The sequence below is a fragment of the Dipodomys merriami genome, unplaced genomic scaffold, assembly GCF_024711535.1.
Source record: "Dipodomys merriami isolate MVZ:Mamm:240054 unplaced genomic scaffold, mDipMer1.0.p SCAF_39, whole genome shotgun sequence".
NCBI classification, from domain to species: Eukaryota; Metazoa; Chordata; class Mammalia; order Rodentia; family Heteromyidae; genus Dipodomys; species Dipodomys merriami.
Genome location: NW_027205492.1, coordinates 12,534,974 through 12,561,874, shown reverse-complemented (window position 1 = coordinate 12,561,874; position 26,901 = coordinate 12,534,974). Strand labels below are relative to the sequence as shown.

General features: G+C 48.1%; 1 protein-coding gene across 5 annotated transcripts; it reads right to left on the bottom strand.

The window, feature by feature from the left end:
• Positions 1-1,516: 1,516 nt before the first annotated feature.
• Positions 1,517-24,746, bottom strand: Stx16 (syntaxin 16). Of its 5 annotated transcripts, XM_069990054.1 has the most exons (9): positions 23,857-24,744; positions 10,796-10,903; positions 10,272-10,412; positions 8,983-9,148; positions 8,252-8,343; positions 7,663-7,806; positions 6,315-6,395; positions 4,104-4,247; positions 1,517-2,818 (listed from the first exon to the last, which is right to left on the bottom strand). In XM_069990054.1, the coding sequence occupies exons 1-8, from the start codon at positions 23,986-23,988 to the stop codon at positions 4,143-4,145; spliced, it is 969 nt and encodes a 322-aa protein (XP_069846155.1). In that variant the 5' UTR covers positions 23,989-24,744; the 3' UTR covers positions 1,517-2,818; positions 4,104-4,142. The 5 variants fall into 5 exon arrangements, with proteins under 5 accessions (XP_069846155.1, XP_069846154.1, XP_069846156.1 ...); XM_069990053.1 differs by having other exon boundaries at positions 1,517-4,247; XM_069990055.1 differs by having other exon boundaries at positions 1,517-4,247; positions 23,908-24,743.
• Positions 24,747-26,901: the final 2,155 nt, after the last annotated feature.

Below are 26,901 nucleotides of genomic sequence, written 5' to 3'. Positions count from 1 at the left end.
AACTTGAAGGGTCTGTGTTCCCTCACGTTCAGAACAGAACTAAACAAAACACCAGGCCCAAGGTTAGAGGTGGCATGTGGGTGGCCAAGAGAATTTGGAGAAAACCTGGCATTCCTAAGAGTCAATAAACACAGATAAACAACTCGGGCGCACGCTTCTAGCGAACATACCCAAGACCAGACAAATCAATCAGTCTGCCTCCCAAAACCTTAGGCTGGAACTTCCCAAGACTAATGAATAAATCAGGATTTTTAGTGTTGTCCTGTGCTCCCTACAGCCAACTGAGGACTGACCCCTTGCACGCGAAGGTCTTTCAGGTGGTTTCGCATGGTTTGACAGGAGGAAGAGAGGCCAGTGTTCACCAGGCAGATGCAGGGCCGGGCTGTCTCAGGCTTCTACTCGTGTGCAGACCAGGGAAGTCATCTTGCTGTGACCACACAGGAGCAGACAGACAGGGATGATCATTCCCAGCTTGGTGTTATGACTGGACTTCATTTAGCCGAGTAAATCTCTGCCAGCCTGTTCTGCCATGGTGAGCATTCATGGGAGACGCAAGGCCTCCCCTTCCAGCCAGCTCCAAGTCTTCAGAGCCCCTGCACAACGCGACTGCATGGACTCTATCCGCACAACTCTTACGGTGCCACTTCAACAGAGCAGGCAGACTGTCGACGTGTAAGTGGAATGGCTCCCACCGAAGAGCCACACACACAGAGCAAGCTATGGTGGAACAGATCAGCAACCCTAACTCATAGGAGGCTGAGGCCAGCCTGGATTATGCAGCAAGACTCTGTCTCAAACCAACAAGAAGAACCACACAGCATACACAGCCTACATGCTCACCGCTTTCAAGACACAGAGCTTCACTAACATCACTGCCACTGGTCTGGATATTCTTGAACCTCGTTCTCAGAGCTAAGATGGGGGGGCACAATTTCTAGTGAAAGATGCCAGGAGGGGAGATAGGAGGGAGCCCCTCTCGAAGCCCCCGCTGCTGGTCCTGTCAGTATCTCAGGACTCCACACACAGCTGGTCCCTCTCCTCTGACTCTGATGTATAACTAGAGACACAAACCACACGGATGACCCTATCTCCCTGCAGGTGTGTGTGTGGGGGGAGGGTCAGTGCTCATGACTAAGGAAGGAGAGCGTCCTTGGCCTGAGCGGGCTGACAGCTGGATGGCAGGACTGAAGACATCAAAGGCACTGAGGAGGGTGTGGCTGAGGCCAGTGGCTAGAATGACTTGTGAGCATTACTAAATGCTTCCCAGGATGTACACTGCAGCCTGTGTCATCATCAAGAAAGAGAATTGCCCGTCTTTGAAGCAGTCTCCCTATTTGGAAGGTAGATAGCAAACAGAACTGTCCCTCCACAGTACGACTAGAGGGGTCAGCCTTCAGACACGGAATGAAACAAAAAGACCCCACGGAGCCCAGACCTGCCCAGGCCCTCCCCAACCCAAATGAATTGGAAGGAAACACAAATCCATCATTAGAATGAATACAAGGATCCCAGGATGTTCTGTCATCTGAACGCCTGCTTTATTGTACAAAAAGTTTCCAGTAACAGTAAATTAGTTTTTTAAAAAGGGACAAAAAAAAAAAGTCATTTTGGATAGAAGCGCTTCACTAATTGCTTTATTTAAGCATACAAGAGGAAAAAAAGTCTAACCTGACCAATTAGGTTGAAGGGTTTTATTACCTTTAAGAAGCCATTAGCTGAGATAAAACACTGCAAGCACTTGTGTCAAAACAAATAAATAATGCTGTCTCAATTAGCGGAGAAAGCGGTACATCCGTTAAATTAGAGACACACTGCTTCACACAGCCCGGCCCAGCCAGTACTCCCCACCCCCCAAGATGAACAGAAAGACAGACAGACAGACAGCAACCCGGAGCTGGGAGCCTGGAATATACGCCGCCATTTCTCTCCCCTGCTCCACTAGACAGGAGTCACTCCAGGCCAATCTGTGTCCAGGGCTGGGCCCCAGGGTGCCCGCAGTGAGCCCCCAAAGCGAGGTCTCTTCTCTGAGGACCCTGCCCAGCTGCAGGTGAGACTGGCCCAGGAGTCTGAAGGGCAGGACGGCCCTCCTTCTCTTCCTGAGGTGCCAAGCCAGGAGTGCCGTCTTCCCTGCCATCCTCAAATGCCACTGCCTCTTGTCCAAGGACAGGCTCTGAAGACAAACGCAGTAGTTTGAGGAACCTAACCAGTCCGTGCCTGGCCCTGGGCCAGACCGCAGGTCCCTTCAGCTGGCCAGCACTACAGTGATGGAGATGGGAAGGTTCGCCGTCTCCACAGAGGGCCTGAGACAACGTCAGATCAAACGCAGCAGGGGACTGCGGTGAGGTGGGGGAGCAGACACAGACGGACGGTGACCCTGACTTCTCTTCGATGGCCACTGCTCGTCCAGGGTGAGTAAGACTCAACATTTTCCAAGGCTTTAACCATAACCCTGAACGGTCTGTGAATCTCGAGGAGGCCCCTCGTATGACCAGGTCCACTCTTGGTAGCAGCTGACCCAACTGCCACCACCCGACGACCACTGCATTCAAGTCAGCGCTGGCTCTGAAGGGCCCCAGAGCCACATGACTCTAGGCACCCGGGGAAGGCACCGACCCAGCCTCCCTTGCCTGTGACCAGACTCCGAGGCTACTAAAACCACGGGGCAGGGACCACAGGGGCGGGCCTGCCTGGGGGACTTGTCTCCAGATTTTAGTGTGAATTCTGGAAGCCACAGCAGTCGGCTCTGGAGAGGCATTGTGTGCAGCTGGGCCAAAGAAAACATGACATGCTTAACAGGGCGGCCACGCTCCTTCCGCACCTTGAAGATACAAACAATACACTCATCAAATATACACAGAAGACCACTAACACTGTACCGTGTCCATCCGCACAGGGCTAGCTGCGTTTTCAAGGCTGTACCACAGTCCGCCTCGCTCCAGTTACTGAAGGGGCCTCAAGCACCACGGGGGTGATGGGGAGGTAGAAGGCCACGCCCACTTGGGGATTTGACCCAGGCTCACACCAGCAAGGGCTTTTCCAGCCCTCGGGACAAGCCTGCATTCTGGGCATTACTAAGTGATAACGGAAGAGCCAATAAATGAAAGCACGAGTACTCTGAAATGGAGTGCTGTTTGGTTAATAATTTGAGATTTTAAATGGATGACCCCCTCAAAGTGGCCTCGGTATAAATTCACAGTTCATTAAATGGAGACTGGTGTGAACGGGTTCTTATGTAGCTAGCACACGGTAAGGATGGAGGCTGTGGGTGGGGCAGAGCACCCGCCTGGGTCTGGCAGTGCTGGGACACAGACGGGCCAGGACATCAGCAGGCCTCCTTTCAGTGTGAGTCTGGCTCAAATCACCAACTTGTAAATTTAGGTGGTTTTGCTTAGTAACAACTCCTTTTGGTTTACAGTAGAAAATGCAGTGCAAAAATTTTAAATGAGGAACACTCTATTTACAATTAATTTAAACTTATGAAGCTGTTTTAACTGGACTATCTAAATGTGTTAATTAACATCAATGATGGTTTCTTATTTCTCACACTTTGTTACTCTGATCATTAACAGAAATGGAAAACCTAAATTAACGGGGAATGAATTGTATGTTTCTTAAAGGACTTCTAGGTTTGTTTTCAACAACAACAAAAAAAATAGAAGAGGAATATTTGAAGAGGCATTTTTGCCTCTACGCATACATTTTTGGTACCAAACTTCTTAAAAACCAAATGGCTTAAAAAAAATTTCCCCAAAAATTGTTTTGACATGCTGCTCAGACAAGACTGCTTAAAAAAAAATAGCATATACACAAATAACCCCAAGCAGCCTCAGCAGCAGCGCCTGTAAACTTTAAACTCATTTCACTTTCTAAAGAAAAAAAAAATATATATATATATATATATAAGTGATCACAGAACCGATCAATATCTCTTCTGCAGCAGTATCACCGTCCTTAACCTCGACACTGATGGAAACATAGGCCTGCGCCTGCGCGTCAGGAGGCATCCTTAGGAAGGTGGGACCCGCCTTGGCCCGGCCCGGCCTGGCCCTGGCTGGGTGCACCCTGCCAGCAGCGCTGAGGGTGAGACCGCCAAGCCCCCACACCCGGGGAGTCCACACCGCCTGCACAAGAGCCCAGCGCCACTAGCGAGACTTCACGCCAACCAGGACAACAATGAGGACAATGATGATGACAAACAATATTAAAATCACAAGCATCTTCCGGTTCTTCTTTTGGTACTGCTCTGCCTACAGAAAGAGGAGAAAACGCAGTCACTTTCCGAGAACCCCAAGCCACCTCCGGTGTCCAGCACGAGGCACTGGCCTTCTGCAGGGACTGGCGTCTCTGCGGGGGCCAGGCCACACTACCAAAACACCAAGCCTCCCTCAGAGTGGATCATCGGCACCGCGCAGGGCTCCGCCAGCGGCATGCTGGCCTCTCACTGCTGGGACAAAGCGAAGAGATGCCAAAGACCCAGGGGCACCTGCCCTCCCCACCCAGGCTTCTCAGGAAGAGCCCTGTGCCTGGGAACGAGTGTGCACCAGATGGACACAGACCCTTGAAGGAGGACAGCAGAGCTTCTGGGGGGTTCTGGAGGAGGATGCCTGCCGGGAACATCAGCCTCGTCTGTCCTCTTTTGTGACCCACCAGCCTTCTGACTGGTGACTCTGCTTCATCTCTATGCCCACCAGCCCAGAGCGGGAGGCCCCGCTTTACAGGGGAGTAGGCAGCAGCGGGAGCACCACAATGAGGAACAATCAGGGAGCACCTCTCAGAGGAGTGGTCTGCCCCAGGGTGCAGTTCCCTTCTGCAGGAGGAGCCTTGGGCACCACAGACCAACAGCAAGCAGCACCCTGAAACTGGCTCAAAATGATTCACGGTGTAAAAACTAAAGCAGAACTTCTAGTTCCCACTACATTTGTTCACTTCTGCAGAAGCCTTCTCATTTGTCTGTGTTTCATGCAAAACATATTTCACTAGGTTTTATTTAAGAACCTACAAAACAATGTATAACTCAGCTATATATCAGATCTGGTTATTGCAAAGTGAGACACACAAGTTAGTTAACACTGTTGGTGCCCAGGGCTTGGCAATCAAGTTAATCTAAGTGCTCAAGCTGTCTCTGCACATTAAGCAAGACTTCCCCATAAGAGCGGGGCTCGTTCCCACTGCAGGAGCCGCACAGGGAAGACAGCCAAGGATTTCTGCTCAGACCTGCCAGGCTGGACACTAACCCTGACACTATTACCTGGCACAATCTCTGCAAAGAACACAGCTAGTTTCAGACACCTTAATGAACTGGGAAAATGCTCATTAGAACCCTAGAAATACAATGGGAATCAACCACACAGGGAAGTAGTCAGTTTATCTGTGAAGAATTATTACATTGTCTTGAAGGAAATATGTACCCAATATTGTACCCAATACAATAAACTTGTAAGTTTATGAATGTTTCTCCCAATTACAACGTTTCAAAGATGATTTTCAAAAAAAAAATCAGAAATAGAAAGCACCCTGAAATGGGAACCCCATTACAACAAGAGATAGCACTAACCACTACTTACCTCATTAATACTAGAGATGGCTAACTACCACTCAATTCACCAATAGAAGTGAAAACACTGACCAGGAATCTCTATTAACAAGTCAACACTACCACTCACTAATTAACATGCGAGAAAGCAGGAACTACCACTAACTTCATTAACCCTAGAAAGAACACTTATGATCTCTTCTGTAACACTACCACTCACTTCATTAATGAGAGAACACTAAACTACTCACACCATTAACACACAGTGTCCTAACTACCACTAACTTCATTAACAAGAGAACACTACTCAGTTGATTAACATGAGAAAGAACACTACCACTGACTTCAAAAACCAGAAAGAGAGAGAGAATGCTGCTCAGGAGAGAATAGGAGCCATATCACTCACTGCATTCACACAAGAGAGCACCTGCAGACCTTTGCTCTGGAGGTAAGGCCGATCTGCAGTTAGAAAGAAATCTAGAAGGCTCCTCCTCAGGGAGGACCCGAGTCAGCAATTCATGTTTCTTCTAAACTCCAATTGACCCCCAATAAGAAGAGAAAAAAAGAATGAAGAAGGCATAGAGGGTGACCCACAGCACATGGGCATCGAGCTACACCTCATTGGCTATACCCCGACTGCAAAGAATGGTGGACATCGTTACACTGCTGTGTAGAGAGCTGAGTCGGCTCCAGTGCTAAGACAAGTATGAAGAGAACCCTCAGAATTCTTGTGATTTGATACCTGTTTCTAACATTCTCAACCGCGAACAGACGCCATTACCTTGTGAAGCTGTTTCAAGCCATCTTCAGTTTTAACACAGGACTGTTCAACGTTATAGTCGATTCTATCAAGGACTGTACCCTGAGTGACAAACAAGAGTTACAGATGATCAACACCTGTGCTGGGGAGCATGGGTGCCGGCCTCACCCTCCTCCGGCTGATCCAAACACTATGCCCTGCAGTGATGCAGAGCCCAGGAGAGGTCAACACTGGCAAACTGAGCTTTCATTTTTGGACTTACCCTCTATGGGATCTGCTCTATTCAAACCTACTGGGGCTTAAAAAAATACGTGGTTCAGCTGGGTGCCGCTCACACCTGTAATCCTAGCTCTTCAGGAAGCTGAGATCTGAGGATTACTTGGCTCAAAGCCAGCCCGGGCAGGAAAGTCCGTGAGACTTTTATCTCCAATAAACCACTCAGAAAACTGGAAGTGGCGCTGTGGCTCAAGTGACAGAGAGAGAGCTATCTAGCCTTGAGCTGAAAAGCTGAGGGACAGCGCCCACGCCCAGAGTTCAAGCCCCATGACCAACAAAAAAAAAAAAAAAGAAAAGAAAAGAAAAGAAAAAAAATACATGGTTCAGTGGAAACAGGTTGTGTGCAGCAAAGGGCCCGCGCCAGTGCCCACTCCCTGCTTAAATACCTGGAAGAGGAAAGCAATGATCAGGTCCGCAAACTATTAAGGCTACCAATGGAAGCATGGTGCTCCATGGGTAGGGAGAGAGCCCAGGGACATCCAATCCATCTAAAATGAAAAGGCTGGGGTCTTGTGAAGAAATGTCCAATTGTTTAATCTCCTAGTTCCAGTGGGAAGATGGAAGCACTGGGCTGCAGGGAGGACAGGCTCTCAGTGAGACATGGCAGCCTAGGAGAGGCAGAGTTCATTGGAGCTCACAACCAACACTCCATCCTGCAGCTGGTTTCAAGGAGACCAGGTCCCAAGCCCCTCAGGCAAGAAAATAACATGCTCTAATCAGATTCTAACAGTGGATAACAATTTAATTCTACTAGAAAGCTAGTAGTTTCAATTGCCATTACACAATAAGCTGCCAAAATGAGAAAGGAGATCTTCAGTAAGGCCAGACTCAGTGCTGGGGTTGGTGAAAATCAGCCAGGCCTCCAGAGTGCTCACACAAGCTCTTCGAGGCAGGACAGAGATGCTCAGACCCTCTTCTCTTTTTTTAATCTTGAGAAAAGGCTTATTCATATTTTATGGGAAATGTTAATAACCTAAGTAGATGATCTGAACACACACACACATACACGTGTATGCATCTGTACAGACACAAACATACACTCGTGAGGACTACAAGATCAAAGAACCTTGGACCCGGAGGACCCCCTGCGTACCTGCTCTATAATCATGGCTCCTAAGTCCCTAAAGATCTCATTCAGGTCAGAAATGGACTGCACGATCTGGCGGATCTCCCGCTCCCGCTCCTCCACCATCAGAGTGTTCTGTTCCACCAGTACCAGCTGGTCCTCTGTGAAGCCCTGGCAAGACAATAGTGCAGAGCACCGTCAGGACGCTCCGGCCACTGGAGGCCATTTGGAGAACGGGGCTTCTGAAACGCGGATGGTAATAAGCACGTATTTTTCCTGACAGGAAAGGCCCCAATTTCCCAAAGCAGTGGTATGTGCAGCACCGTGGCCCAAGCAAGGGTGCTGAGCTTAGCCCTTGTGTGAAGCCATGCAAGGGTTCAGGGATGGCCCTGTGCTCCTCGGGGTTCTTCCCACCAAAGTGGGACAGGCCCTGCTTCCCCAAGGCCTCTCTGTGGCTTTGGAAAAGAAGAAACAGTATGGCTGCCCTCTGCCTGTCGCAAAGACTACTGGCTGGACAGGCAGCAGTGTGCTCCGCAGGATTCGAGGTCTGGGGAGAGGGAAGCAGAACGGAGTGCGAATACACCGACAGCAGCCGCATTCGCAGCCCTTCACATACCCGGTCGTACAGAGTATTATCGCCTCCATCATCCATTAGTGGTACTGATGTATCAAAAAAATGCTGCGCTCTTTCCTCCCGGTTCTTCATGCCTATCATAGATAGGAATCCACTTTACTCCAGTATGGAGACCATCCTGGTTACTGTTCCACCATTAAAAAGGGAAGATCTAGAGTAAAACTCAACAGTCAAAGTGGAGGTCTCCTGAGCAGTTTAGAGACCTCATCTCCGGGGAAGGAGAGAGGAACGCGGCTAGACATGCAGCACTATGCGAGCCTGGGAGTTACTCAAGACCAAGTCACACTAACTGTACAATTCACTTGATGCCAAGACAAAATGACACAACCATCTGAGAATCTCTGCAACAGTTACAAAACATGTCCAAAAAGAGGAAAAAACCCGTGTTTCTCTCTAGGAGCATCTCTGGCAAGACTCCACAGGGCCCCAATCGAAGTTTAAATCATAAAATTACAACGGGAACGCAGCAGTCGTCAGGGGAGCCTGGGGTTGGGGAGCATCGGCTATGCAACCACAGGCGACCCCAGTCAGAGGGGAGGTTCTGCCCTGGACGGCTGCGGCGCCGGCGCCCATACCTGGCTGGCGACGTCTGGAAGCCACTGCGTGTTCTAAACGCGCTGGGGGCTTCCACGGGCTGGGCCCGGCTGGGTGCCCCACGGAGGGCTACTCGGAATGGGGCCCGGCCTCCCGGGCGAGGTGGGGTCTCCACTCACGTTTCAGGTAGCCAGACTGCGCGTGCCGGAAGCCGGTGGAGAGCTCCTGCAGTGCCTGCGCCAGCGAGGCCACCACGTTGCGCAGCAGCCGCTCCTCCTGCTCCGTGCGCGCCCGGCGGGCCCGGCTGGGCAGCGCCCGCACCGCGCGCTGGCACCTGTGGAAGAGCTGAGAGAAGGGCGGGCTCAGGGCGGGGGCGGGGCAGGGGCGTAGCCCACACAGTGCACTGGCACCTGTGGAAGAGCTGAGGGGGCGGGGCAGGGGCGTAGACCACACAGTGCACTGGCACCTGTGGAAGAGCTGAGGAGGGCGGGGCAGGGGCGGGGCCTACACAGTGCACTGGCACCTGTGGAAGAGCTGAGGAGGGCGGGGCAGGGGCGGGGCCTACACAGTGCACTGGCACCTGTGGAAGAGCTGAGGGGGCGGGGCAGGGGCGTGGCCCACAGTGCACTGGCACCTGTGGAAGAGCTGAGGAGGGCGGGGCAGGGGCGGGGCCTACACAGTGCACTGGCACCTGTGGAAGAGCTGAGGGGGCGGGGCAGGGGCGTGGCCCACAGTGCACTGGCACCTGTGGAAGAGCTGAGGAGGGCGGGGCAGGGGCGGGGCCTACACAGTGCACTGGCACCTGTGGAAGAGCTGAGGGGGCGGGGCAGGGGCGTAGACCACACAGTACACTGGCACCTGTGGAAGAGCTGAGGGGGCGGGGCAGGGGCGTGGCCCACAGTGCACTGGCACCTGTGGAAGAGCTGAGGAGGGCGGGGCAGGGGCGGGGCCTACACAGTGCACTGGCACCTGTGGAAGCGCTGAGGGGGCGGGGCAGGGGCGGGGCCTACACAGTCACTGGCACCTGTGGAAGAGCTGAGGGGGCGGGGCGGGGCGGGGCAGGGCAGGGCAGACCCCGGTGGCCCCCCCCAGCTCTCCTCCCCAGGGGTCCCTCCTCCCCGCTGCCGCCCCCACTGCTCAGATGGGACACCCGGCTTGGGCCTGATTATGAGAACCCAGGAGACGCACGCAGCCTAACCGCTAACCGCAGGGTTATGAGCAAGAAAACCTCCTACGACACTAGGCTGCTTTTCAGTTATGAGCACTGTAACTGTCGGCACTACGTATGATGGAAGCTACGGTTAAAACCGGCTGAATAAACGCATCCCTATTCTGAACTTCATTCTCATTTAACTAATCTGTTAGTAGCATCCGTCAATAACTGGACGAGCGATTCCCCGCCCCGCTGAGAAAAGGCGTCAGGCCCGCGCCCGAGCTGCGGGCCGGGGGGCTCCGCCCGCACCCTCACCTGCGTGATCTCCTGCGTGGCTATCTCGATGGCGCGCTCCTCCGCGCTGCTGTCATCCAGGGTGGGTCTGTTCAAATGCTTGTCGTGCAGACTGGCTAGCTCCTTCATCTTCTGCTTAATTCGCCCGACATCATATTGTATCTAGACAAATGAAGTCACCACAACTCCACTCACGCCTGGCATGTTTCAGTCGGCCTCCAAGAGACAATTAGCTACACTCAGAATACACAGGTAACCTGCCGGCTCACCCAGATGAACAACTGTAATTCCAATTACCAGGACAAACTCTTCGAGGTTGTACAGGGTTTACATTTCTATGACTCAGGTAGTGGCTACCAAGGATAAAACTCAACCCAGTCATTGAGCACCCGTCACACAAGCACAAAAGCTTTCCCTGTTTGATGTAAAATGGATGGACCAAAGCTCCCATATAGCTTGGGATAAGCACAGCCAAGTTAGTTTCAATGGCAGACATCTTAAAATACACTGTTATTCCAGCTTAGTAACATTAGCCCTTGACCCACCTCATCCACTCCATCCACCCACTTGGGTGGGGAGCGTTTTGTCACACCGATTGCTGCTTCTGGGTCTAAGCTGAGGCCTGATACCAGGGCCATTCGGTCATCAGCAAGCTGTGGGGAAAGACATGGACACAGTTTAGATACGGGTACTCTTCCTTTCTAAAAACAAAGAAATGTAGGAGTAAAGGCACTAGCCTTTATTGTTTGATTTGAAATTGTTTTCCTAGCTTTTCAGTCACTAGTTCTTAATATCTTTGGCTATTCTTGTGAACATGAATTTGACTTAATCTGGCTACAGAAATACAATGAGAAAAATCAATGAGAGATCCTCAAAAGAAAAACTCTCGTACTAGACTATGATAGAACACAGAAGGGACCTCGGTCATTAATGTGGTCAGATACTACAAATGATTAGGCTGTGAGTTGAGCCAACACAAAGCTCTATCAGTGAATTCCCATCTCCTACGCTTATTTTGGGAATCGTTCCGATGCAGTTATCTTCATACAGGATCATAAACACTGCTAAAATGTGTGAAAGAATGGTCTAGAGGTGAGCATGAGTGTCCTGATAGGACAGGGCAATCCCCACCACACCGGCTTCTCTCTGCTGTTCAATACACACAGACAACAGTTCTCCTCGTTTTGAAATGGTGCTCATAGTCTTGCTTTTTAAACCTATAATATGGTGCCTTAGTAAGCCTTTAAGACTGGAAGGGAAATTTCAGGTTTGGCTTTTTGTTCCCCTGAAGGCAATAAACAGATGTGAAAGGATCCTGAGGTGCCCTCAAGATCTCAGAATTTCTACATGACAGCTTCAAAAGATCCAAATGATAACCAGAACATAATGGGAAATAGTCTATAAAACACCTTTATAGATAATACTCTTTAAATTGTCTAAACACTGTAGAACTGGATGAGGAATTTGTATTCCTTTTCTTTCCTCTTGTTTGAAATTTAAATTTGTTTTTCTGTGCTCTTGATATTTATTTGCTTACCAAATGATAAAGAACAAGACAAAATTTTCAAGTGTGTAACTGAAGCAGGGAAGCAGCGCACAAAGAGCAATGCAGATGAGAGCTCTTCAAGGGACAGACCCTATCATCTTGGACCCAGGGCTCATACTCAATTCCTCAGAGCCAACTGCTTGCTTCCCCTCCCCACTGGTTCTGTGGCCAGCTGCTCCAGAGTCCTCATCCTCTCAAAAACCTTGCACAATCACAGAAGGGACGAGGACTAGTCCCTGGCATGGCACGAGTGTGCCGGGAGGCTGTGCTCCGCGCCACCTGCACACGCGCTGCCACTGCAAGTGGCGCCATTCCCACCCTTCACCTAGTGGTCTGTCTCCCTGACCCGAAGAGCTCTTGAATTGGAACCTCGCTATCATACTGCTGTTTGTTTTCAAGCGTTCACTAAGAGAAATGGTACATTCATTTCATTGTTTCAATCCTTACAAAAATCAGGCAAGCTAAGAATTATTACTCACACTATAAACTTGGAAATTGAGACAGAAATGTTAAGTAGTTTGCCCAAGGCCATCGAGCTACTATGTGACAAAATAAAGCCTGAGCCAGCTGACTCCAAGAGCCCTTTCCGCCCTAAAGTTGCCCCTCACAGACACATAAACATAACTGCAATTTGTTAAGAAAATGAATTAGGACAACATAACAGATTGAAACAGAAGGAAATCCAGACCTTTGGTTTATCCCCCATCAACTGCACAGGAACTGTAGGAGACTCTATCAGTATATACCACCAGTACACACCATCAGTATATGCCACCAGTACAATGCCACCAGTACACGCCACCAGTATATGCCATCAGTACACACTACCAGTACATGCCACCAATACACAACACCAGTACCCTCCATCAGTATACCTCAGACACTTTTTTTTTTTGGGGGGGGGGTCAGTTGTGGGGCTTGAACTCTGGGCCTGGACGCTGTCCCTCAGCTCTTCAGCTCAAGGCGAGCACTCTACCACTTGAGCCACAGCACCACTTCTGTTTTTCTGGTGGTTCATTGGAGATAAGAGTCTCACGGCCTTTCCTGCCCAGGCTGGCTTTGAACCATAATCCTCAGATCTCAGCCTCCTGAGTAGCTAGGATTACAGATGTGAGCCACGGGCGGCTGGCACCTCAGCCACTCTGGCTGACCTGCGATGGTGAGAAGGAGCCCAGGGGCAGGGCCTCCAAGGAGCACACAACTCTGCATTGCACACTGATGAAGGCTGGGAACAAGCCACCTGCCACTCAGCCCCTGTCAACAATTCGGCAGGTCCCAGACAGTCACCGCTGACTAGACATCTGGATCTTACAGTTCCAGCCCTTCGTGCAAAGCAAAGCCTAAGATCAGCGAAGGGCCTCAATTCCACGGCACCAGCTGTAGCACCTCAGCTGCCGCCTCCCACCATGCCGCACAACTTCAACAGCCATCACTGCACTTAGTTTCCCAACTCATGACAGAACTGTACTGTTCTCTTGACAAACACACTTAAAAAGCCACAGAAGGATGAGCTAAGTTTACCTGTGCCATCACTAGCCCACCTCGTCTGAAGCAAGACAAGAGCTAGCTGAAATGGGCTCAGTTCTTCAATTTTATTCTTTATTTTATACATATGTTCCCCAAAACTCAGATGTAAACCAAAATCAGAGAATATACGCTCTTCAGGGTCCTGAGGCAGCCTGAAAAGGAGACCTCTCTCCAGAAGGGCCTGTGCCACCCATCAGCCGGCCACTGGCTTTCCCACCCCCAGCATCAGCTGGTGACAGAGAAAGAACAGCCGATGCTTTGGGACTCGTCACTTGTCCCTGTAAAATATGGTCTAAAACAATAGGTCAGTAGTGCATCATGACAAAATGTGGCTGCGTGAAGAGGGTGCACACAGGGTACGCCTCCAAAAGGAAAAGTGTGTTGCGGAGGGAGGGACGAAGGCAGGGAAGGAGAGGAAACAACTAGAGGCAAATGTCACCCATGTGAAATGCGAACAAATATGGACATGAAAATACCATGTACGCAAAATAACCTCTTTTCACTCTCCAAACAGCACTGCCCACGTAAGCCAAGTATCCCTGCTTGCTGACCATCCAGCCACATGTACTTTAAACATGCCTTCTACTCCACAGACCACGCCTGCCACATTTCTTTTCTTCCTTTCTTCTACCTTAACTTTAGGTTACCCCCTTCCAAAAATATGGCAGAAGTTGTTAAAGCTCTTCTGAGTAAGCCTGTACTTCTGAAATAAAAAGTTTATCCACATTTTTAAAAGAAGAAAATGTCAGAAAAGCTAAACTTTTGAGAATAGAGGATTTAACAATTCTTATCTCCTTGATTTGTGGTTGTCTTCCAGGAACTCTGGGTGTACCGCCCTCACCCACAGTCATGTTCCCATGGGAACATAGAAACTTCTGGTAATGCTCAGAGCAGCCCTCTGACAGGCTTTCATGCTGGTTATCTTTTGCCCTTAATCCATGTTTGATGAGGATATTTGTCCTCTTAAAGAGTGCCAGACAGTATGGGCAAATTCTTGATCTATGGAACATGTACACAAACACTCTTTCTCTGACTCTCATATAAATCTTGCTGTTCCCAACGTACAGTCTTCCTACTCTTAGAAAACCCTGCCTTCACATGCAGGCTGATTTAGTGTGCTGTGGGATGAAGGAGCAGCAGAGCCTTGGTAGACACACTTGTCCCCAGCTGAAAAACTAAGCCAAGTTCAACCACGCTGCGTGAGAATGAGAACAGCAGGGACAGGTCTGGACCATCGTCGCCACGGACAACTACAAGTCTAGAGAGGCCACAGCAGCTGCCCCTCGTGGCTCCTCATTGTGGGGGGTCATGGGTAGGATCGGCTAGCTAAAAGCAATCTGAACCACCTGCCAGCCCCTGACTACCATGTGGTGGTCTATTTCCTTTGAGGCGGTGGGGTGATCCCTCCTTCCCCCCACAAACACCACCTTCTGGGGTCACAGATTCAGACTTGCAAACCACTCCATATGGAGTGCCATTGAGTCTATGTCTCCGCTGGCTTTAAAAGTCCCTGCTCTTTCCGAGCCTAAATGCTGCCAAAGTTCCGCCAGCAAATCAGTCCCCATCCACCACACTCCAGGGACCCTTCGCTGCACTGTGTGTCAGCCAGAGCTCTCCCAGTATCCAGGCCCAGTGCCCAGGCAGGGTGCTGGCAGGGAGGTTCCTCAATGGGGGCAGGAAACTGCTACCCAGACCTGGCCCTGGCACCTGCTCAATGAGTTCTTGCCCAAAGATGTGTTTGTAGACTGTTCCTAGTGACTCACAGTTAAGTGTATGTTCACCTTAAGAAAAGGTTTTGCAATGGAAAATGTCCTTCAGACCCCATTCTCCCAGGCCCGCACCAGGGGGGCGCCCAGGCTTATAAGCTGCTGTCTAATCAGAATTTTTCTAAGCACACAGAAGAACAGATGTTAGAGATTTTTTGTTTTTAATCTTGACCACTCCCCCCCCCCCAAAAAAAAAGGGTCCCGTAATGAACCTCACGTGTCAGGGAGGTCACTCTATGAAGCTCTTATAGATAGGACTCACTGTCAGAGGGCTAAAGAGATCTGTTATTTATTTAACTGGGTTGCAGTGAGGAGATTTAAGTTGTGTGGGCCCTGCTGGTATTATCAACTAGTCAAAGCTTGTTCAATTTAGAGTTAAATCTTTACCTACTTGTTAGGATCTGGCTGGTCTGGAAACCAGTGCTCCTGATCCCACCATACCATACAAGGGTACACATTAACACACACCACTCCTTCCCTTTAAAAAGTAAACCCTCAAGAAAAAGTGTCCTTATTGAGACAAACAGGAGAACAGTCTAATCTCACTATCCCTCAACTCATTTAGTAGAGCATACAGTACCGAGGAAGTATATGCATTCCATCTCCCAGGTCAGATCTAGTAAGCAAGGAAAAGGCCAAGAGCATGCTACTAGCAGGAGCTGACACAGGCCCCAACGTCCAGAAAAGCACCCGGAGCATGCCTGCTTCACCCTAGGCACGAGGCCTAGGGAAGCCGAGGATCCCTGCGTCCAGTGCCACCTGGGGCTTCCAGCAGTCAGCTGTCTCCTCTACTCCACCTGAGCCCCACTCCTCGCTAAGACATTACGGTGGGTGCCGCTGACAGACCCTACAGGCAGTGGCTCACTTTGTTGAGGCCCTCCCCGAAGTAGTAAATAATGCTTCTAATTCTCTTTCTAAATCATCAACTCAAATGGTGTGAAAGTTTTAAATCAGTAAACACATTATACCATAATCAAAACAAATGCTAAATATGCATAAGCTCTATTAGCATTTTACATATGACCAAAGGTGTCAGCAAAAACAGGTGTTGTATAAGCCAACGTTACCTAACATACCAAGATATCCAAAACACTGTACCTCATCCAGCTCCTGCAGACGCGTTGTTGCCAGCCGGCCCATCCAGGTAGGGAGAGCAGGAAGAAAAGCATGGGGCAGACAGACAAGGCACCATCAGGTAAGAAAACAGATGTTAAACGAGTTGACTATAAAACAAATTGACTATAAAAGTAAATATCCACTAGCCAAGGCATTTACAAAATCCCCTCTGAGCTTCCTTTCAGAAAGAAAGAAAGAAAGAAAGAAAGAAAGAAAGAAAGAAAGAAAGAAAGAAAGAAAGAAAGAAAGAAAGAAAGGAAGGAAGGAAGAAAGAAAGGAAGAAAGGAAGAAAGAAAGCTCTATCAGTTTATGTTTTGATTTTCATTTACTGAAATTATTCTGGTGAGTGAGGCTAGAAACAATAAATAGTTGTAAAAATGGAAACAAAACATTCTTGCTTTGGCTACATTAAAATATACCGCTAATCTGCTTCACAAATATAAAACATCACATTCTAAATTTCCTTACAAAATTAGAATAAAAGTTAAAATATCATATTCTAAATTTCCTTAGGAAGAAAAAAGTGAAAATGCAATGTTTAGAATCCATGCATATTTTAGTACATCAGTCACCTATGCAAACCACAAAATTAAGAAACAACCACCAAATTGTCTAAAGCTACTTTCAGATATTAGAGTGAACATATATACATTAAACCCCACAGACATAGCTTTAACCCTGGTAATGGAGGGCTGAGAAAGCCATCTGAGAGACACACAGGTGGCAAAAGAAAAGAACTTATCATTTACCAGGCATGTATTGTTATTAATCTAGAAAGCATGGTTTACAAGGTGTTATTAAAGCAGGCCAGCAAGGCCAGACAAGATAAAATGTGAGGAAAGAAACCTTCGAGGGGAAGGCGAGGGAGTGGTAGGCACCAGAGTAAGTTCCAATTTAAAACTAAAGATTCTTTCTTAGATCAACTTGGAATTCTATCTTCCGATCAGACAGTTACTAATGACAGATAATCTACACAACTAGGCCTTTTTTTCCCCCACAGTATTGATCATGGAAATAATTAGTGGTGAATTTCAATAATCAACTGTGTTGATTTTTTTAATGTCTAGCAGTAAATTCAGAAAATAGAAAACATAACTTTATCTAAAAATTAATGGTCCAAATGAAGCTGGTCCATCAGAGTAAAATATCATTACACAATGATAGCAATAAATGAAATCAAACACTTTTTCATGCAAAACTTCTCTCGGGTAGCATTACAGAAAAAGCAGAAAACCCTCTTCACTCCTACGATGTGCCCAGAGCGCAAAGGAGAAATGAGTTTGCACACACTGCTGCTGTGACAGGGCTTTGAGAAATAGTGGGAGAGAAGACAGTATCAATGGAGCTCCTATCTCAGTTCCTTTTTTACTTTAAAAAGGAAAAGTGTGTGTATTTTTTAAAAGCCAGGTACTTCCAGAAATGCTCCGATCAATGAAGCCAGATGCAAGGCAAAACCCCCAAGCGAGGCATGGAACCTGTTCCGTCCCCACCGGCTCCCTAGCACATCATCTCTGAATACTGTCCTCACAATCCACAGGCAAAAAGCCTGTGTTGTTGGGTTATTAGCCTGGCACACACATCCCAACCTTTTGATTTCTACAATTATGAGATGATAAGAGGCAAAATTGCAATCATGAGATTCAGGAATAGGAGCAAACTTTTTTCTTACAAATAAGAAAACTGAGATTCAAAATGTGTGGATGCATTGCCTGAAGTTACAGAGCGTGCTGAAGGCTGGGCTGGGGACAGCTCCCGGCGACCAGGCCTCCTTCCATCCTACCCTTAGCCACTCTAATTTCATTAACAATTCAGGGAATTAGTTGGTAATAGGCAGCCTCCACACCACAGCACCAGGAATTAAATTTAGAAGACCATCTTTCCAAAAACACCCTCCCTTATCCCCACCAAAAAAGAAAAGCTTTCAAAACTCCATCTGCCACGAAATTACCAGGAAATTTAGTCAAGACCTGAACTCAAACATTAAAACCTGTTGCTACACATCGTCACCTTCTAAATCTTTACAATGTCTAAATCTAGGGTTTGACCTGCCAATGGCATACAACCAACCAAGCTAACTCCAAGCAGCATGTGGAATCTGCAGTCTAAAGAACTTTCTACATAAAACTGAAAAATGAGTGGAAACCCATCTGTGTTTACTCAGGAAGTCTGGAAAAGTTGAGCAAAATGAGTTGAAAATACAGGTCTGTGCTATCGTGATATTTACCTCATTTCCATTACTGCCAAAATAAAAGTTTGCTTCACTTTTATCCAACAAAGTACCCTTATTCTCAAGCAAGCCTCCCTGCTCAGATGGAATCTTTACAAGTAGAAAAGCAAATAAATCTAAAGGGAAACATACAATGATTTCATACTTGGATTCTAAAGACCTGATTTTCCAACAGACTCAGCCTAGACTAGAACTGAGAACCTTTGATATGTATGTTAAAACTGACTAGGGGAGGTTGTAAAGCAAGATTCAGAAAGGATCTTTCCCACTCCAAAAAGTATTTAAACAGTAAATTCTTCCACTTTCCAGAATCTGCAGCCCAAGTTCTAGAAAACAGCCAGCACAGTGTAGCCCAGGAGTGGACAAAGGGTTCTGGTCTACGCCAGGTCTCCCCGCAGCCTCTAATTCATGAGGTGGGGACCCTGGGCCCATCCCAATTCTTCCACTCCCTGCTTTCTTTATCTGTTTTGAGCACCTATTTGCTCAAAGACTAGAATCAAATCTCAGTCTGTTTTGAACAATTAATTGTATTTAATTAGGCACTGTGGGGAATACATCTAGTTACCTACGAAAGGGTTCGGCCTGGTGACAGGCACAGAGTAAGCTCAATACACTGTGGTCAAGACTGAACAAGGAACCCTGGAACCACAGTTAATCCTTAATTGTTTTTTTCCCTAAAGCACAGGTTTTATTAAAAAAAAAAAGTGCTAGTTTCAAACTAATCTAAGACCAATTACCTCTAGCTTCCACATATAGATTATGCATTATTTGAAAGCAGAGTATGGATTAGCCAGTAAACACTAACAAAGTGCTCCAGCCCCTGTATTAGACTCATTCCAAGAATCAAAAGAAACACAAATCTATCAGTACCACACTGGATCAGAACAGCAACTCAACTTCTGCTTGCCATTCATTAATACTTCACACTTAAAAAAATTTTTTTTAAAGATTATTTGACTTTATAAATCCTCTTCAGCTTCCTGAAATCAAACTGCTTGAATGGGGTACTGCCACAAAGCCAGCACCTGGCCGGGAAGATGGCAAAGTTGCTTCTGCCCAGTACTGGGGCAACTGGTAAGTATTCCTGCCAGTAATGCCGGACTAACAGGCACCGTACTGTGGTTGACTTGGATTTCTTATTTTCAAATGAAAGCTGAGGCTGGGCACTCCGGTCAGTGCATATCAAAACAGAATTTGAAGAAACATCAGACATCACCAAACTCAAAATCCTCAATTTACAAATAAGACATAAGATGTCTAAAAAGATTAAGTCCTACACCGAGTGGAACTTATCCTAAATTCCCTCACCAGCAGACAGATGTTCTTCCCTTAGTCACACTGCCCTCAGGGATAAATGTAGTGGCTCCCAAAACCAAGGGCAAAACAGTGCCATGGAATTAGCAGTGCCTTCTGCTCCAAGTTTGACTAAGATCAAACTTCAGTCTGTTTTTAACAATTAATTTTGCTAGCATTAATATAACAAAAATCACAAATATGTAGAGCTTTGTTTACTTCTGGCTGTTGAGGTTTAAAAAGGATTCAGAAAAATTAGACATTATTCATAGAGAAGAAACTTAACTGTGCGTCCGAGCCGGGATTGCTGAGCCTAGAAAAAACTGGGTCATCAAGCCACAGCAAGAGGCTTCCTCTGCACAGACCCTCAGGAACAGAACAGGGACCAGGTCCCCAGAGGGCAGACATTGACCCCACTAGGATCAACACACAAAAGACTTGGTAGTAAAAGGTATGGAGTGCCCGCTGCAGGATCCCTCCTCTCGGGTCACACGGTGTCCAGCAAGGAAAACCTAAGGGCTGTCACAAACAGGGCCACTGGGTCAAATGACCTTTAGGTCCCCTCAGGCTGCTGAGGTCTATTCGTTTGTTTCTTTGGCCTCGGCAGATACTTAAATTGCTGTTTTAAAATTCCCGGGTGGATTTACTAGTGCCGCTACAATCTGTGCCCATCCATGCGGGTACCTGCAATAACCCTATCACCAAAGAACATCTAGTTTTTCTTCAAAGTAGTATTCAAAAAAAAAAATACAGCCTTAATTTTTTTTTTAAAAAAAAAGATAAACCTTTAGGTGTGCTTTGCTTGAGACGCATGAGCCATACACCCTGACACGGCAATTCACAATCAATTTCTGCAGCTTCTCCTCAAATAAAATATGAAAATACAAAGCTACAATTAAAAAAAAAATCTTCTATTTTAGGTATTTATTTTTAATTTTGCATGAAATGACAAATATACCAAAATCAATTTCTATTGTTTTTCTTCTAATGAGGAACTTAAAATTCCTAGGAATAATTTTGTTAATTTTAAGTTAAATTCTTAGGTCTGTTCACCTCTTTTCAAAATACCCAAGTTTAAATACATATTTATAAATTGTCTCTTTTTAATTGTCTTATTTTACTATGTCAAATGTATTTAAGTTTTTATTTATAATTTTTCAAACCTCTAGAAAAATGTGTAAAATGACAGTGTCCCTGCACATATGAACAAAAATAGGAAAATGTGTAAAATGGTACAGATCTATTTACCAACTAGAATTAACATTATTTATATTTTGTCTCATTTGCTTTCTCTTTTCTTAAGGAGTATTAAGACCCAAAACAGCTGTCTTGGCATTTCACGCTGAACAATTCAGTAGACATCTGTAATAAAATTACCAAATTTAATTATAATTAGTTTAATAACTGCCTAATACCACCTAATGGCTAGTCCATATTAAAATCTGACATATACTTGTGATTTGCTACATGACTTTAAAATTTACAAGACAGAAATAAGGTTTAAAATATTTTCTGGGCTAAATAAGCAGTAAGAAACATTATATGTTACTCAATATAGTTTTTTTTATTTAATGTGTTAAATGTCTTTTCCAAAAAGAAAATTTACAGTACTTTGCTAATTCCAAGAGTTAAAAAACCATGCACTCATGTTAATATCTTGCCGTCCTCGATTCTGTGTGTACAGAAATAGTTTCTGTGATCACTTCTAAATAAACCAAAGATATTAAGCTCCACCACTAAACACTTCAGAAATATATAGCACACAATGTATTTTTTAATGTTCACAATTAAAATGTACAAATGTTTTATTTTTAAATTCTAACCTAGGAATCTATTTGTTATTTTGACTGTACAGTCTATTTTTTAGGTAGTCTGAATTGACTGCGAGGATTTTCAGTGATCTGATTGTTTTCAGTAAAGTGATTTCAAATGCATAGGCTAATATAAGCATGTAATGTTTTCAACAGTATGACATTTAAAAATATTTTTAACGTTCTATCTTAGATATGTGTTTTAGTCAGATTTAGAAATCTACTTTCAAGAATCTGTGTGAATTAGCTAAATATATATGAGCTAAATAGATCTGTACATTTCCTGATACATCTACTTTATAAACTACAGTGATACATAAATTTATACATTTATAAATCTACTTTGTAAACTACAGTGATCCACTTAATTATCTCACATCTCATATACCTTATGTTTTTGTATAAATTGCCTGCTTTAGAAAACCATCTTAAAAATCAGTTTCAAGATGTGCTTTTGAAAGCCTCCCGTCTCCACCAGGTTTTAAAACTGTCTGAAATAATTTTCCCCTCAGGTTACCCAAAGGTTCAGAGGGTGCTGAGCCCTACACAATTAAAAATTTAAAACCAAACAGTATCTTTTTCAGTTAATTAAAACTGAGCCCCCAGATGCATTGGCGCGGGTTTTAGTTCTGTTTTTTTCCCCCCAAAGGTAGCATAAAATCCAGTCATTTAAGGAACGACTCGTTCTTATTTAACATAACTAAAGATTCACTGAGGATTTTATTCACTCAGTTTCTACTCTCTATTTCCTGGCTTATTTCAGGGCACACTTTTCAAAATTAGCGCTAGAATCTGCCCGGTTCCGGTTCCGTGTTAACAGACACCTTTCCATTTGTTTCTGTATTTAATACTTCTGTTTATAAATGTAAAAATTCTTCAAATTCTTATGCAAATAAAAACCCCAACACACTTCATTCATCCTCGGTTTCTTTGCTTCCAGGAGAGACTACATCTTTTTATTCCTAAAACTGCTCTCACCGCTTTAAATTGCTTTTCTGTAAGAAATATGGCCAAAGATATTTTCCACAGTGGCTTAAAAAAAGGAAAAACCGATCGGTGAGCATGTCTACTGTGATCACAACACATGGCACGATTTTCCATTAGCACCGAGAAACACGATAAAGAAAAAAAAAATCAAATGGCCATGATGGTCCTTAAAAGATGAAACCATTGTGGGATTTCAAAACCAGTACATCTCAGGCATAATCCCCAAGAACCAGGTCCTAGGGTCGCCATCCATTCCCTGGAGCTCCAAAGCTTTCATTTAAAACCAGTCTGTCCATAGCAGGAAGCCCCCTACTACCAGTTTTCTAACTTCACTTTTCAATTAAAGACATTACAGAGCTAATGACATTGGCTCCCACATCTCACTGAATAGTAAACTGAGGCTCTAAAAGTTTGCCCCCACCAAAACCAAGCCAAACCCAGCAATCTTTCTGGGGCCTTGCTTTTAAAAAGAAAAAAATAAACAACAACAAAACAAAACAAAAAGCCCACAGCTCTACTGCTTGGATAAGTGTGAAGGTTCTAGTCAATAAAATCAAAAACCCATGTGCTATTTTGGAGGTTTAATTCTCACATGCGCATCATGGTTTTTTGTTTTTGGTTTGGTTTTTTTTTTAAGTTCGAATGGAGGGAAAGCTTCATTTCCTGTCTGGGAAATGGAAAACAAGGGCCTAGCACCTTCCAGTGTCACAAACACTGAGCCCCAAAGAAAACCAGTGAAGCAATTATTCATAGGGAACATGGCTACACAGAGGATTGAAGTCATTAAACAAAAACGAGTGTGAAAACACACACACACACACACACACACACACACACACACACACAAACACAACTCCTTCCTCTTTGGAGGTGGGAGTGGTTCACTTGGGAGGATTTGAGTCTGAGATCCTGCCACCTGGCCATCAGGACCAATGTGAGGCCCACTGCTGGGAGGGGAGGGAAGCTTAAAACAAAACTAGACAAAAAGAAGGTTCTAGAAAGGCCCCATGCTTCCAAATCCTAGTGTTAAGACATATGTAAAGTGAAGCAGGCCGCCGAGCTGTGACGACGCCAGAAGGAGGAGGCACTCGGAAGTGGGCACACAGGGCCAGGCAGGGGTGGGGCTGTGGGGGGATTGGTAACTGTGTTCCCCAACCAGGCTTATGGGTTGCCCCTTGACCCCAGAAAAGGGATCTCGCACTTCTCTATTTGTCTTATTACTCTTATCTTCTTTTTTCTTCTTTTCTTTTCAAACAGAGAGACAGACAGACAGACAGACAGGCAGAGCCGCAGTGCACACCGTGCGTGTGTCGACGAGGGTCAGGAGACTCACCGCGGCAAGGCTACGTGAATGCAGAGGGCTGGAGGTGGTGTGACTACTCACTTGCTCGGCTAACAGCTGCCGGTTTTGGATGGAATTATTCCGCAACAACAAGAAAGCGTCGGTTAAACGCCTGGTGGCCATGTCTCAACCTGTGTGACCCCCCTCTTAGGGTCCCCCGCCCTTAGATTCCTGCTGTATTCACTTTCTTTCTTAGTCTGGCCTAGCTGGTCCCCCCTTTCACAGATGCCTCTCTCGACGAGGCCCCAGGCCTCAAAACCCAACAGGCGCAGCTTTGCGCTCCTCCAAAGCGCAAAGACCCCTCCCCAAATAACCACCTAGGCTTTCCAATTGTCTGAGTCCCCCTACCCAAGACCTGATTTCGATCTCTAAGCGCTTAATCCCCCAATCCAGGCGTGGCAATCCGCCGTCCCAGAGACCCCACCCCAATCCAACCTCGGATCTACAAGCGTTTAAGGCGCCAATCGCCGGTCAGGAGCTGGGAGCGCCTGAAGCCCCCTGCCCTTCTTAAACCCTGAGACCCCTAAAGGTCTTGGCCCCTAGCCCTAACGTGGCTGTGGGCGTGTGGGCCGGGCCCTGGTGGCTGGCTCGCGGTCACTTTCCCTACTGCAGTTGAGCTTCGGACAAGTGCACCAGGCCGGGCCCTGGCCGGCCGGCGCCTGCAGCTCCCTGGCTCAGGGGCTGAGCCTGTGACGCTCGGCCCGACCTCCTGACCCCTTTCTTTCCTGAGTGGCCTGGTCCTCCACTGGCGGCGGGCCGCCGCCGCCTCCGGGGGGGGGTCGGCGAGGCCCGCCGGCCTCCTCACTCCTCGGCTCCGGCTCCCTCCATCCCCGGATCTGAGGGCAGCCCAGCCCCGGGCCGTTTCCGCGCTGAGGTCCCGGGTTCTGGCGTTCCCCCCTGGCCCTCTTCCTGTCCGTCCCTCGCGGGTGCCCCCCTGCGACGCGCCTAGGCTTTGCGTGCAACGTTCCGGGCGCGGGCGCTCCCTGCCCCGGCCCCTGTCCCGGAGCGGGAGCGCCCCGCCCTCTCTCGGGGCGTTCTCGGGGCGCCCCGTTTCCTTTTCCCTGAGTTAGTTCAGGCTTTGGGCCAAGCAGGCCGAGCGATCCGAGCCTCGAGGCTCGCGCGTGGCCCCCACGCTGCCAGGGGCCCGGGCGCGCGTCAGGTGGCAGGTGGGCGGGAAGCTGGCTGGAGGCCGGGCCGGGCCGGGCGGGGGCGGCGGCGGCGGGACGCGGCGGCGGCGGCGGCGGCGAGGGCGCCTCTGCAGGCCGCGCACGCTCCACTGCAGGCACCGCGCGCTTTTTTTCCCTCTCTCTCTTCAGAATTGGAAAAAAATATACCCGAAAAACAACCGCGGGGAGGGGGCAGCGCGCTCTCCGGGCCGCAGCCCGCGCCCTCGGCACTGCAGGGCTGCGCACCTCAAGTAGCAAAGTTCCCTGAGAACTTGGCACCCCCAGATCCCACCCCCCTAAAAAAGCTGGGTCTCCTGACCAAGCCCGCGCCCCCAAGATCTGGGCCCCGGCCCCGCACCGTCGGGCGGGTGATTGGAGAGGCGGGAGGCCCCCGCCGCCCTGGGGTCTGCGTGGGGCCGGCTTGGCGCACACGTGCGGGCTCCGGGCCTGGCACCAGCCCCGCAGCCCCGCGCTGGCGTCCGTGGTGGAACTGGACACGCGTGTGAAACGTGTTCGTGGAAACAGCACGACGAGCGGGAGGGAGGGAGCCGAGGCCCGCGCCGTCGCGAGCGCGGGGACCACGGCGGAGGCCGGCCGCTGGACCGCCCTCGAAGGGCGCGGGGACGACGCCCCCTCCCCCGACGGCGGCCCCCCGCCTGGCTTGTGCGGATAAGGGCAAGGCCTCGCGGGGACCGCCGGCCACCGCAGCTCCGGGAGGGAGAAACCCGCGGCGGGCCGCCGCCGGTCCCCGGCAGAGGCAGACCCCCCCTCCCCGATCACGTGGCCGAGCCCCCTCCTCTGCGCTCGCCCCCGGAGCCGAGCTAGCGAACGACAGCCGGGCGGGGCTCGGGCTGGCGCGGTGGAGCCGCGGGCCCGGGCCCGGCCCGCGCGGCCCCGGGAGCCCTCCCGCCCTTGCCAGGCAGGGGCTTGTTTACATCTGGCCAGAACCTGATCCTCCTGCAGGGACGGCGTTTTAGTCATCTTTGTTCTGCGCTGCCATCTCATCGGGCTTGTCGCAGGCTCGGATAAATGCCTTTTAAATATGTGCCTGCATGAATGATTGAGAGACCTGAGGTTCAGTCCCCAAACCCTCTGACCTCTCTCCAGTGTCGCTTAAGCCTTTAAAGAACAACAACAAGTGCGGCTTTCATAATCCCCACAATCCACGCCCTGTCCCCCTCTCTGGGGTTCTTGTGAAGATCAAATCAGATCAGTGAAAGCACTTTGTAAACCATCAGGTGCTGAACAAATAGTATAGAGGTGGTATTCACTCATCCCCTCCATTCGGGGAGCTTAACGATAATTCCCACCACTTGGTGGTCACTCTTCTTGGTTTAGCCTTAAATGTTTATTGTGGGGACAGTCTCTGCCGTACATATAGGACATCAGTCAAGCTTGCGTTTCTTTGAGAGGAATGGACAGTGTTTGTCCACAGAAATAATGGAAGAAAATTCTTCCTGCTCTCCAAACAGCCACCCTAAAGCCATGTGAGAGCCCATGTGCAGGGAGATGGATGGTGAAGAAGCCATGGGAACAGCAAGCAATCAGAAGACAGCTTTATGCCCTGACCATGTCCAGGCGAGAGATTGGGAGTGTGAAATAGTATGAACTAAGGGAAGAAGACAGCCCTGGAGAGGTCACACACGCCGTGTGCAATCACATCCATATTTGCCCTGACCCACGCAGGAAGGGAGCTGGGGAAGGATGTAAATCATTGCATCTCAATCTTCCTTGGCTGTTTGATTTTCCTGTCAAGTGGCTTAAACTGTTTTTTTTTGTGTTTTTTTTTATTGTTGTTGTTTTATTTTTTTTTTTTTAAGCATTCCCTCATGGCCAAGTATGTGTTTCCTTTCCTTGGAATTGAAATCTA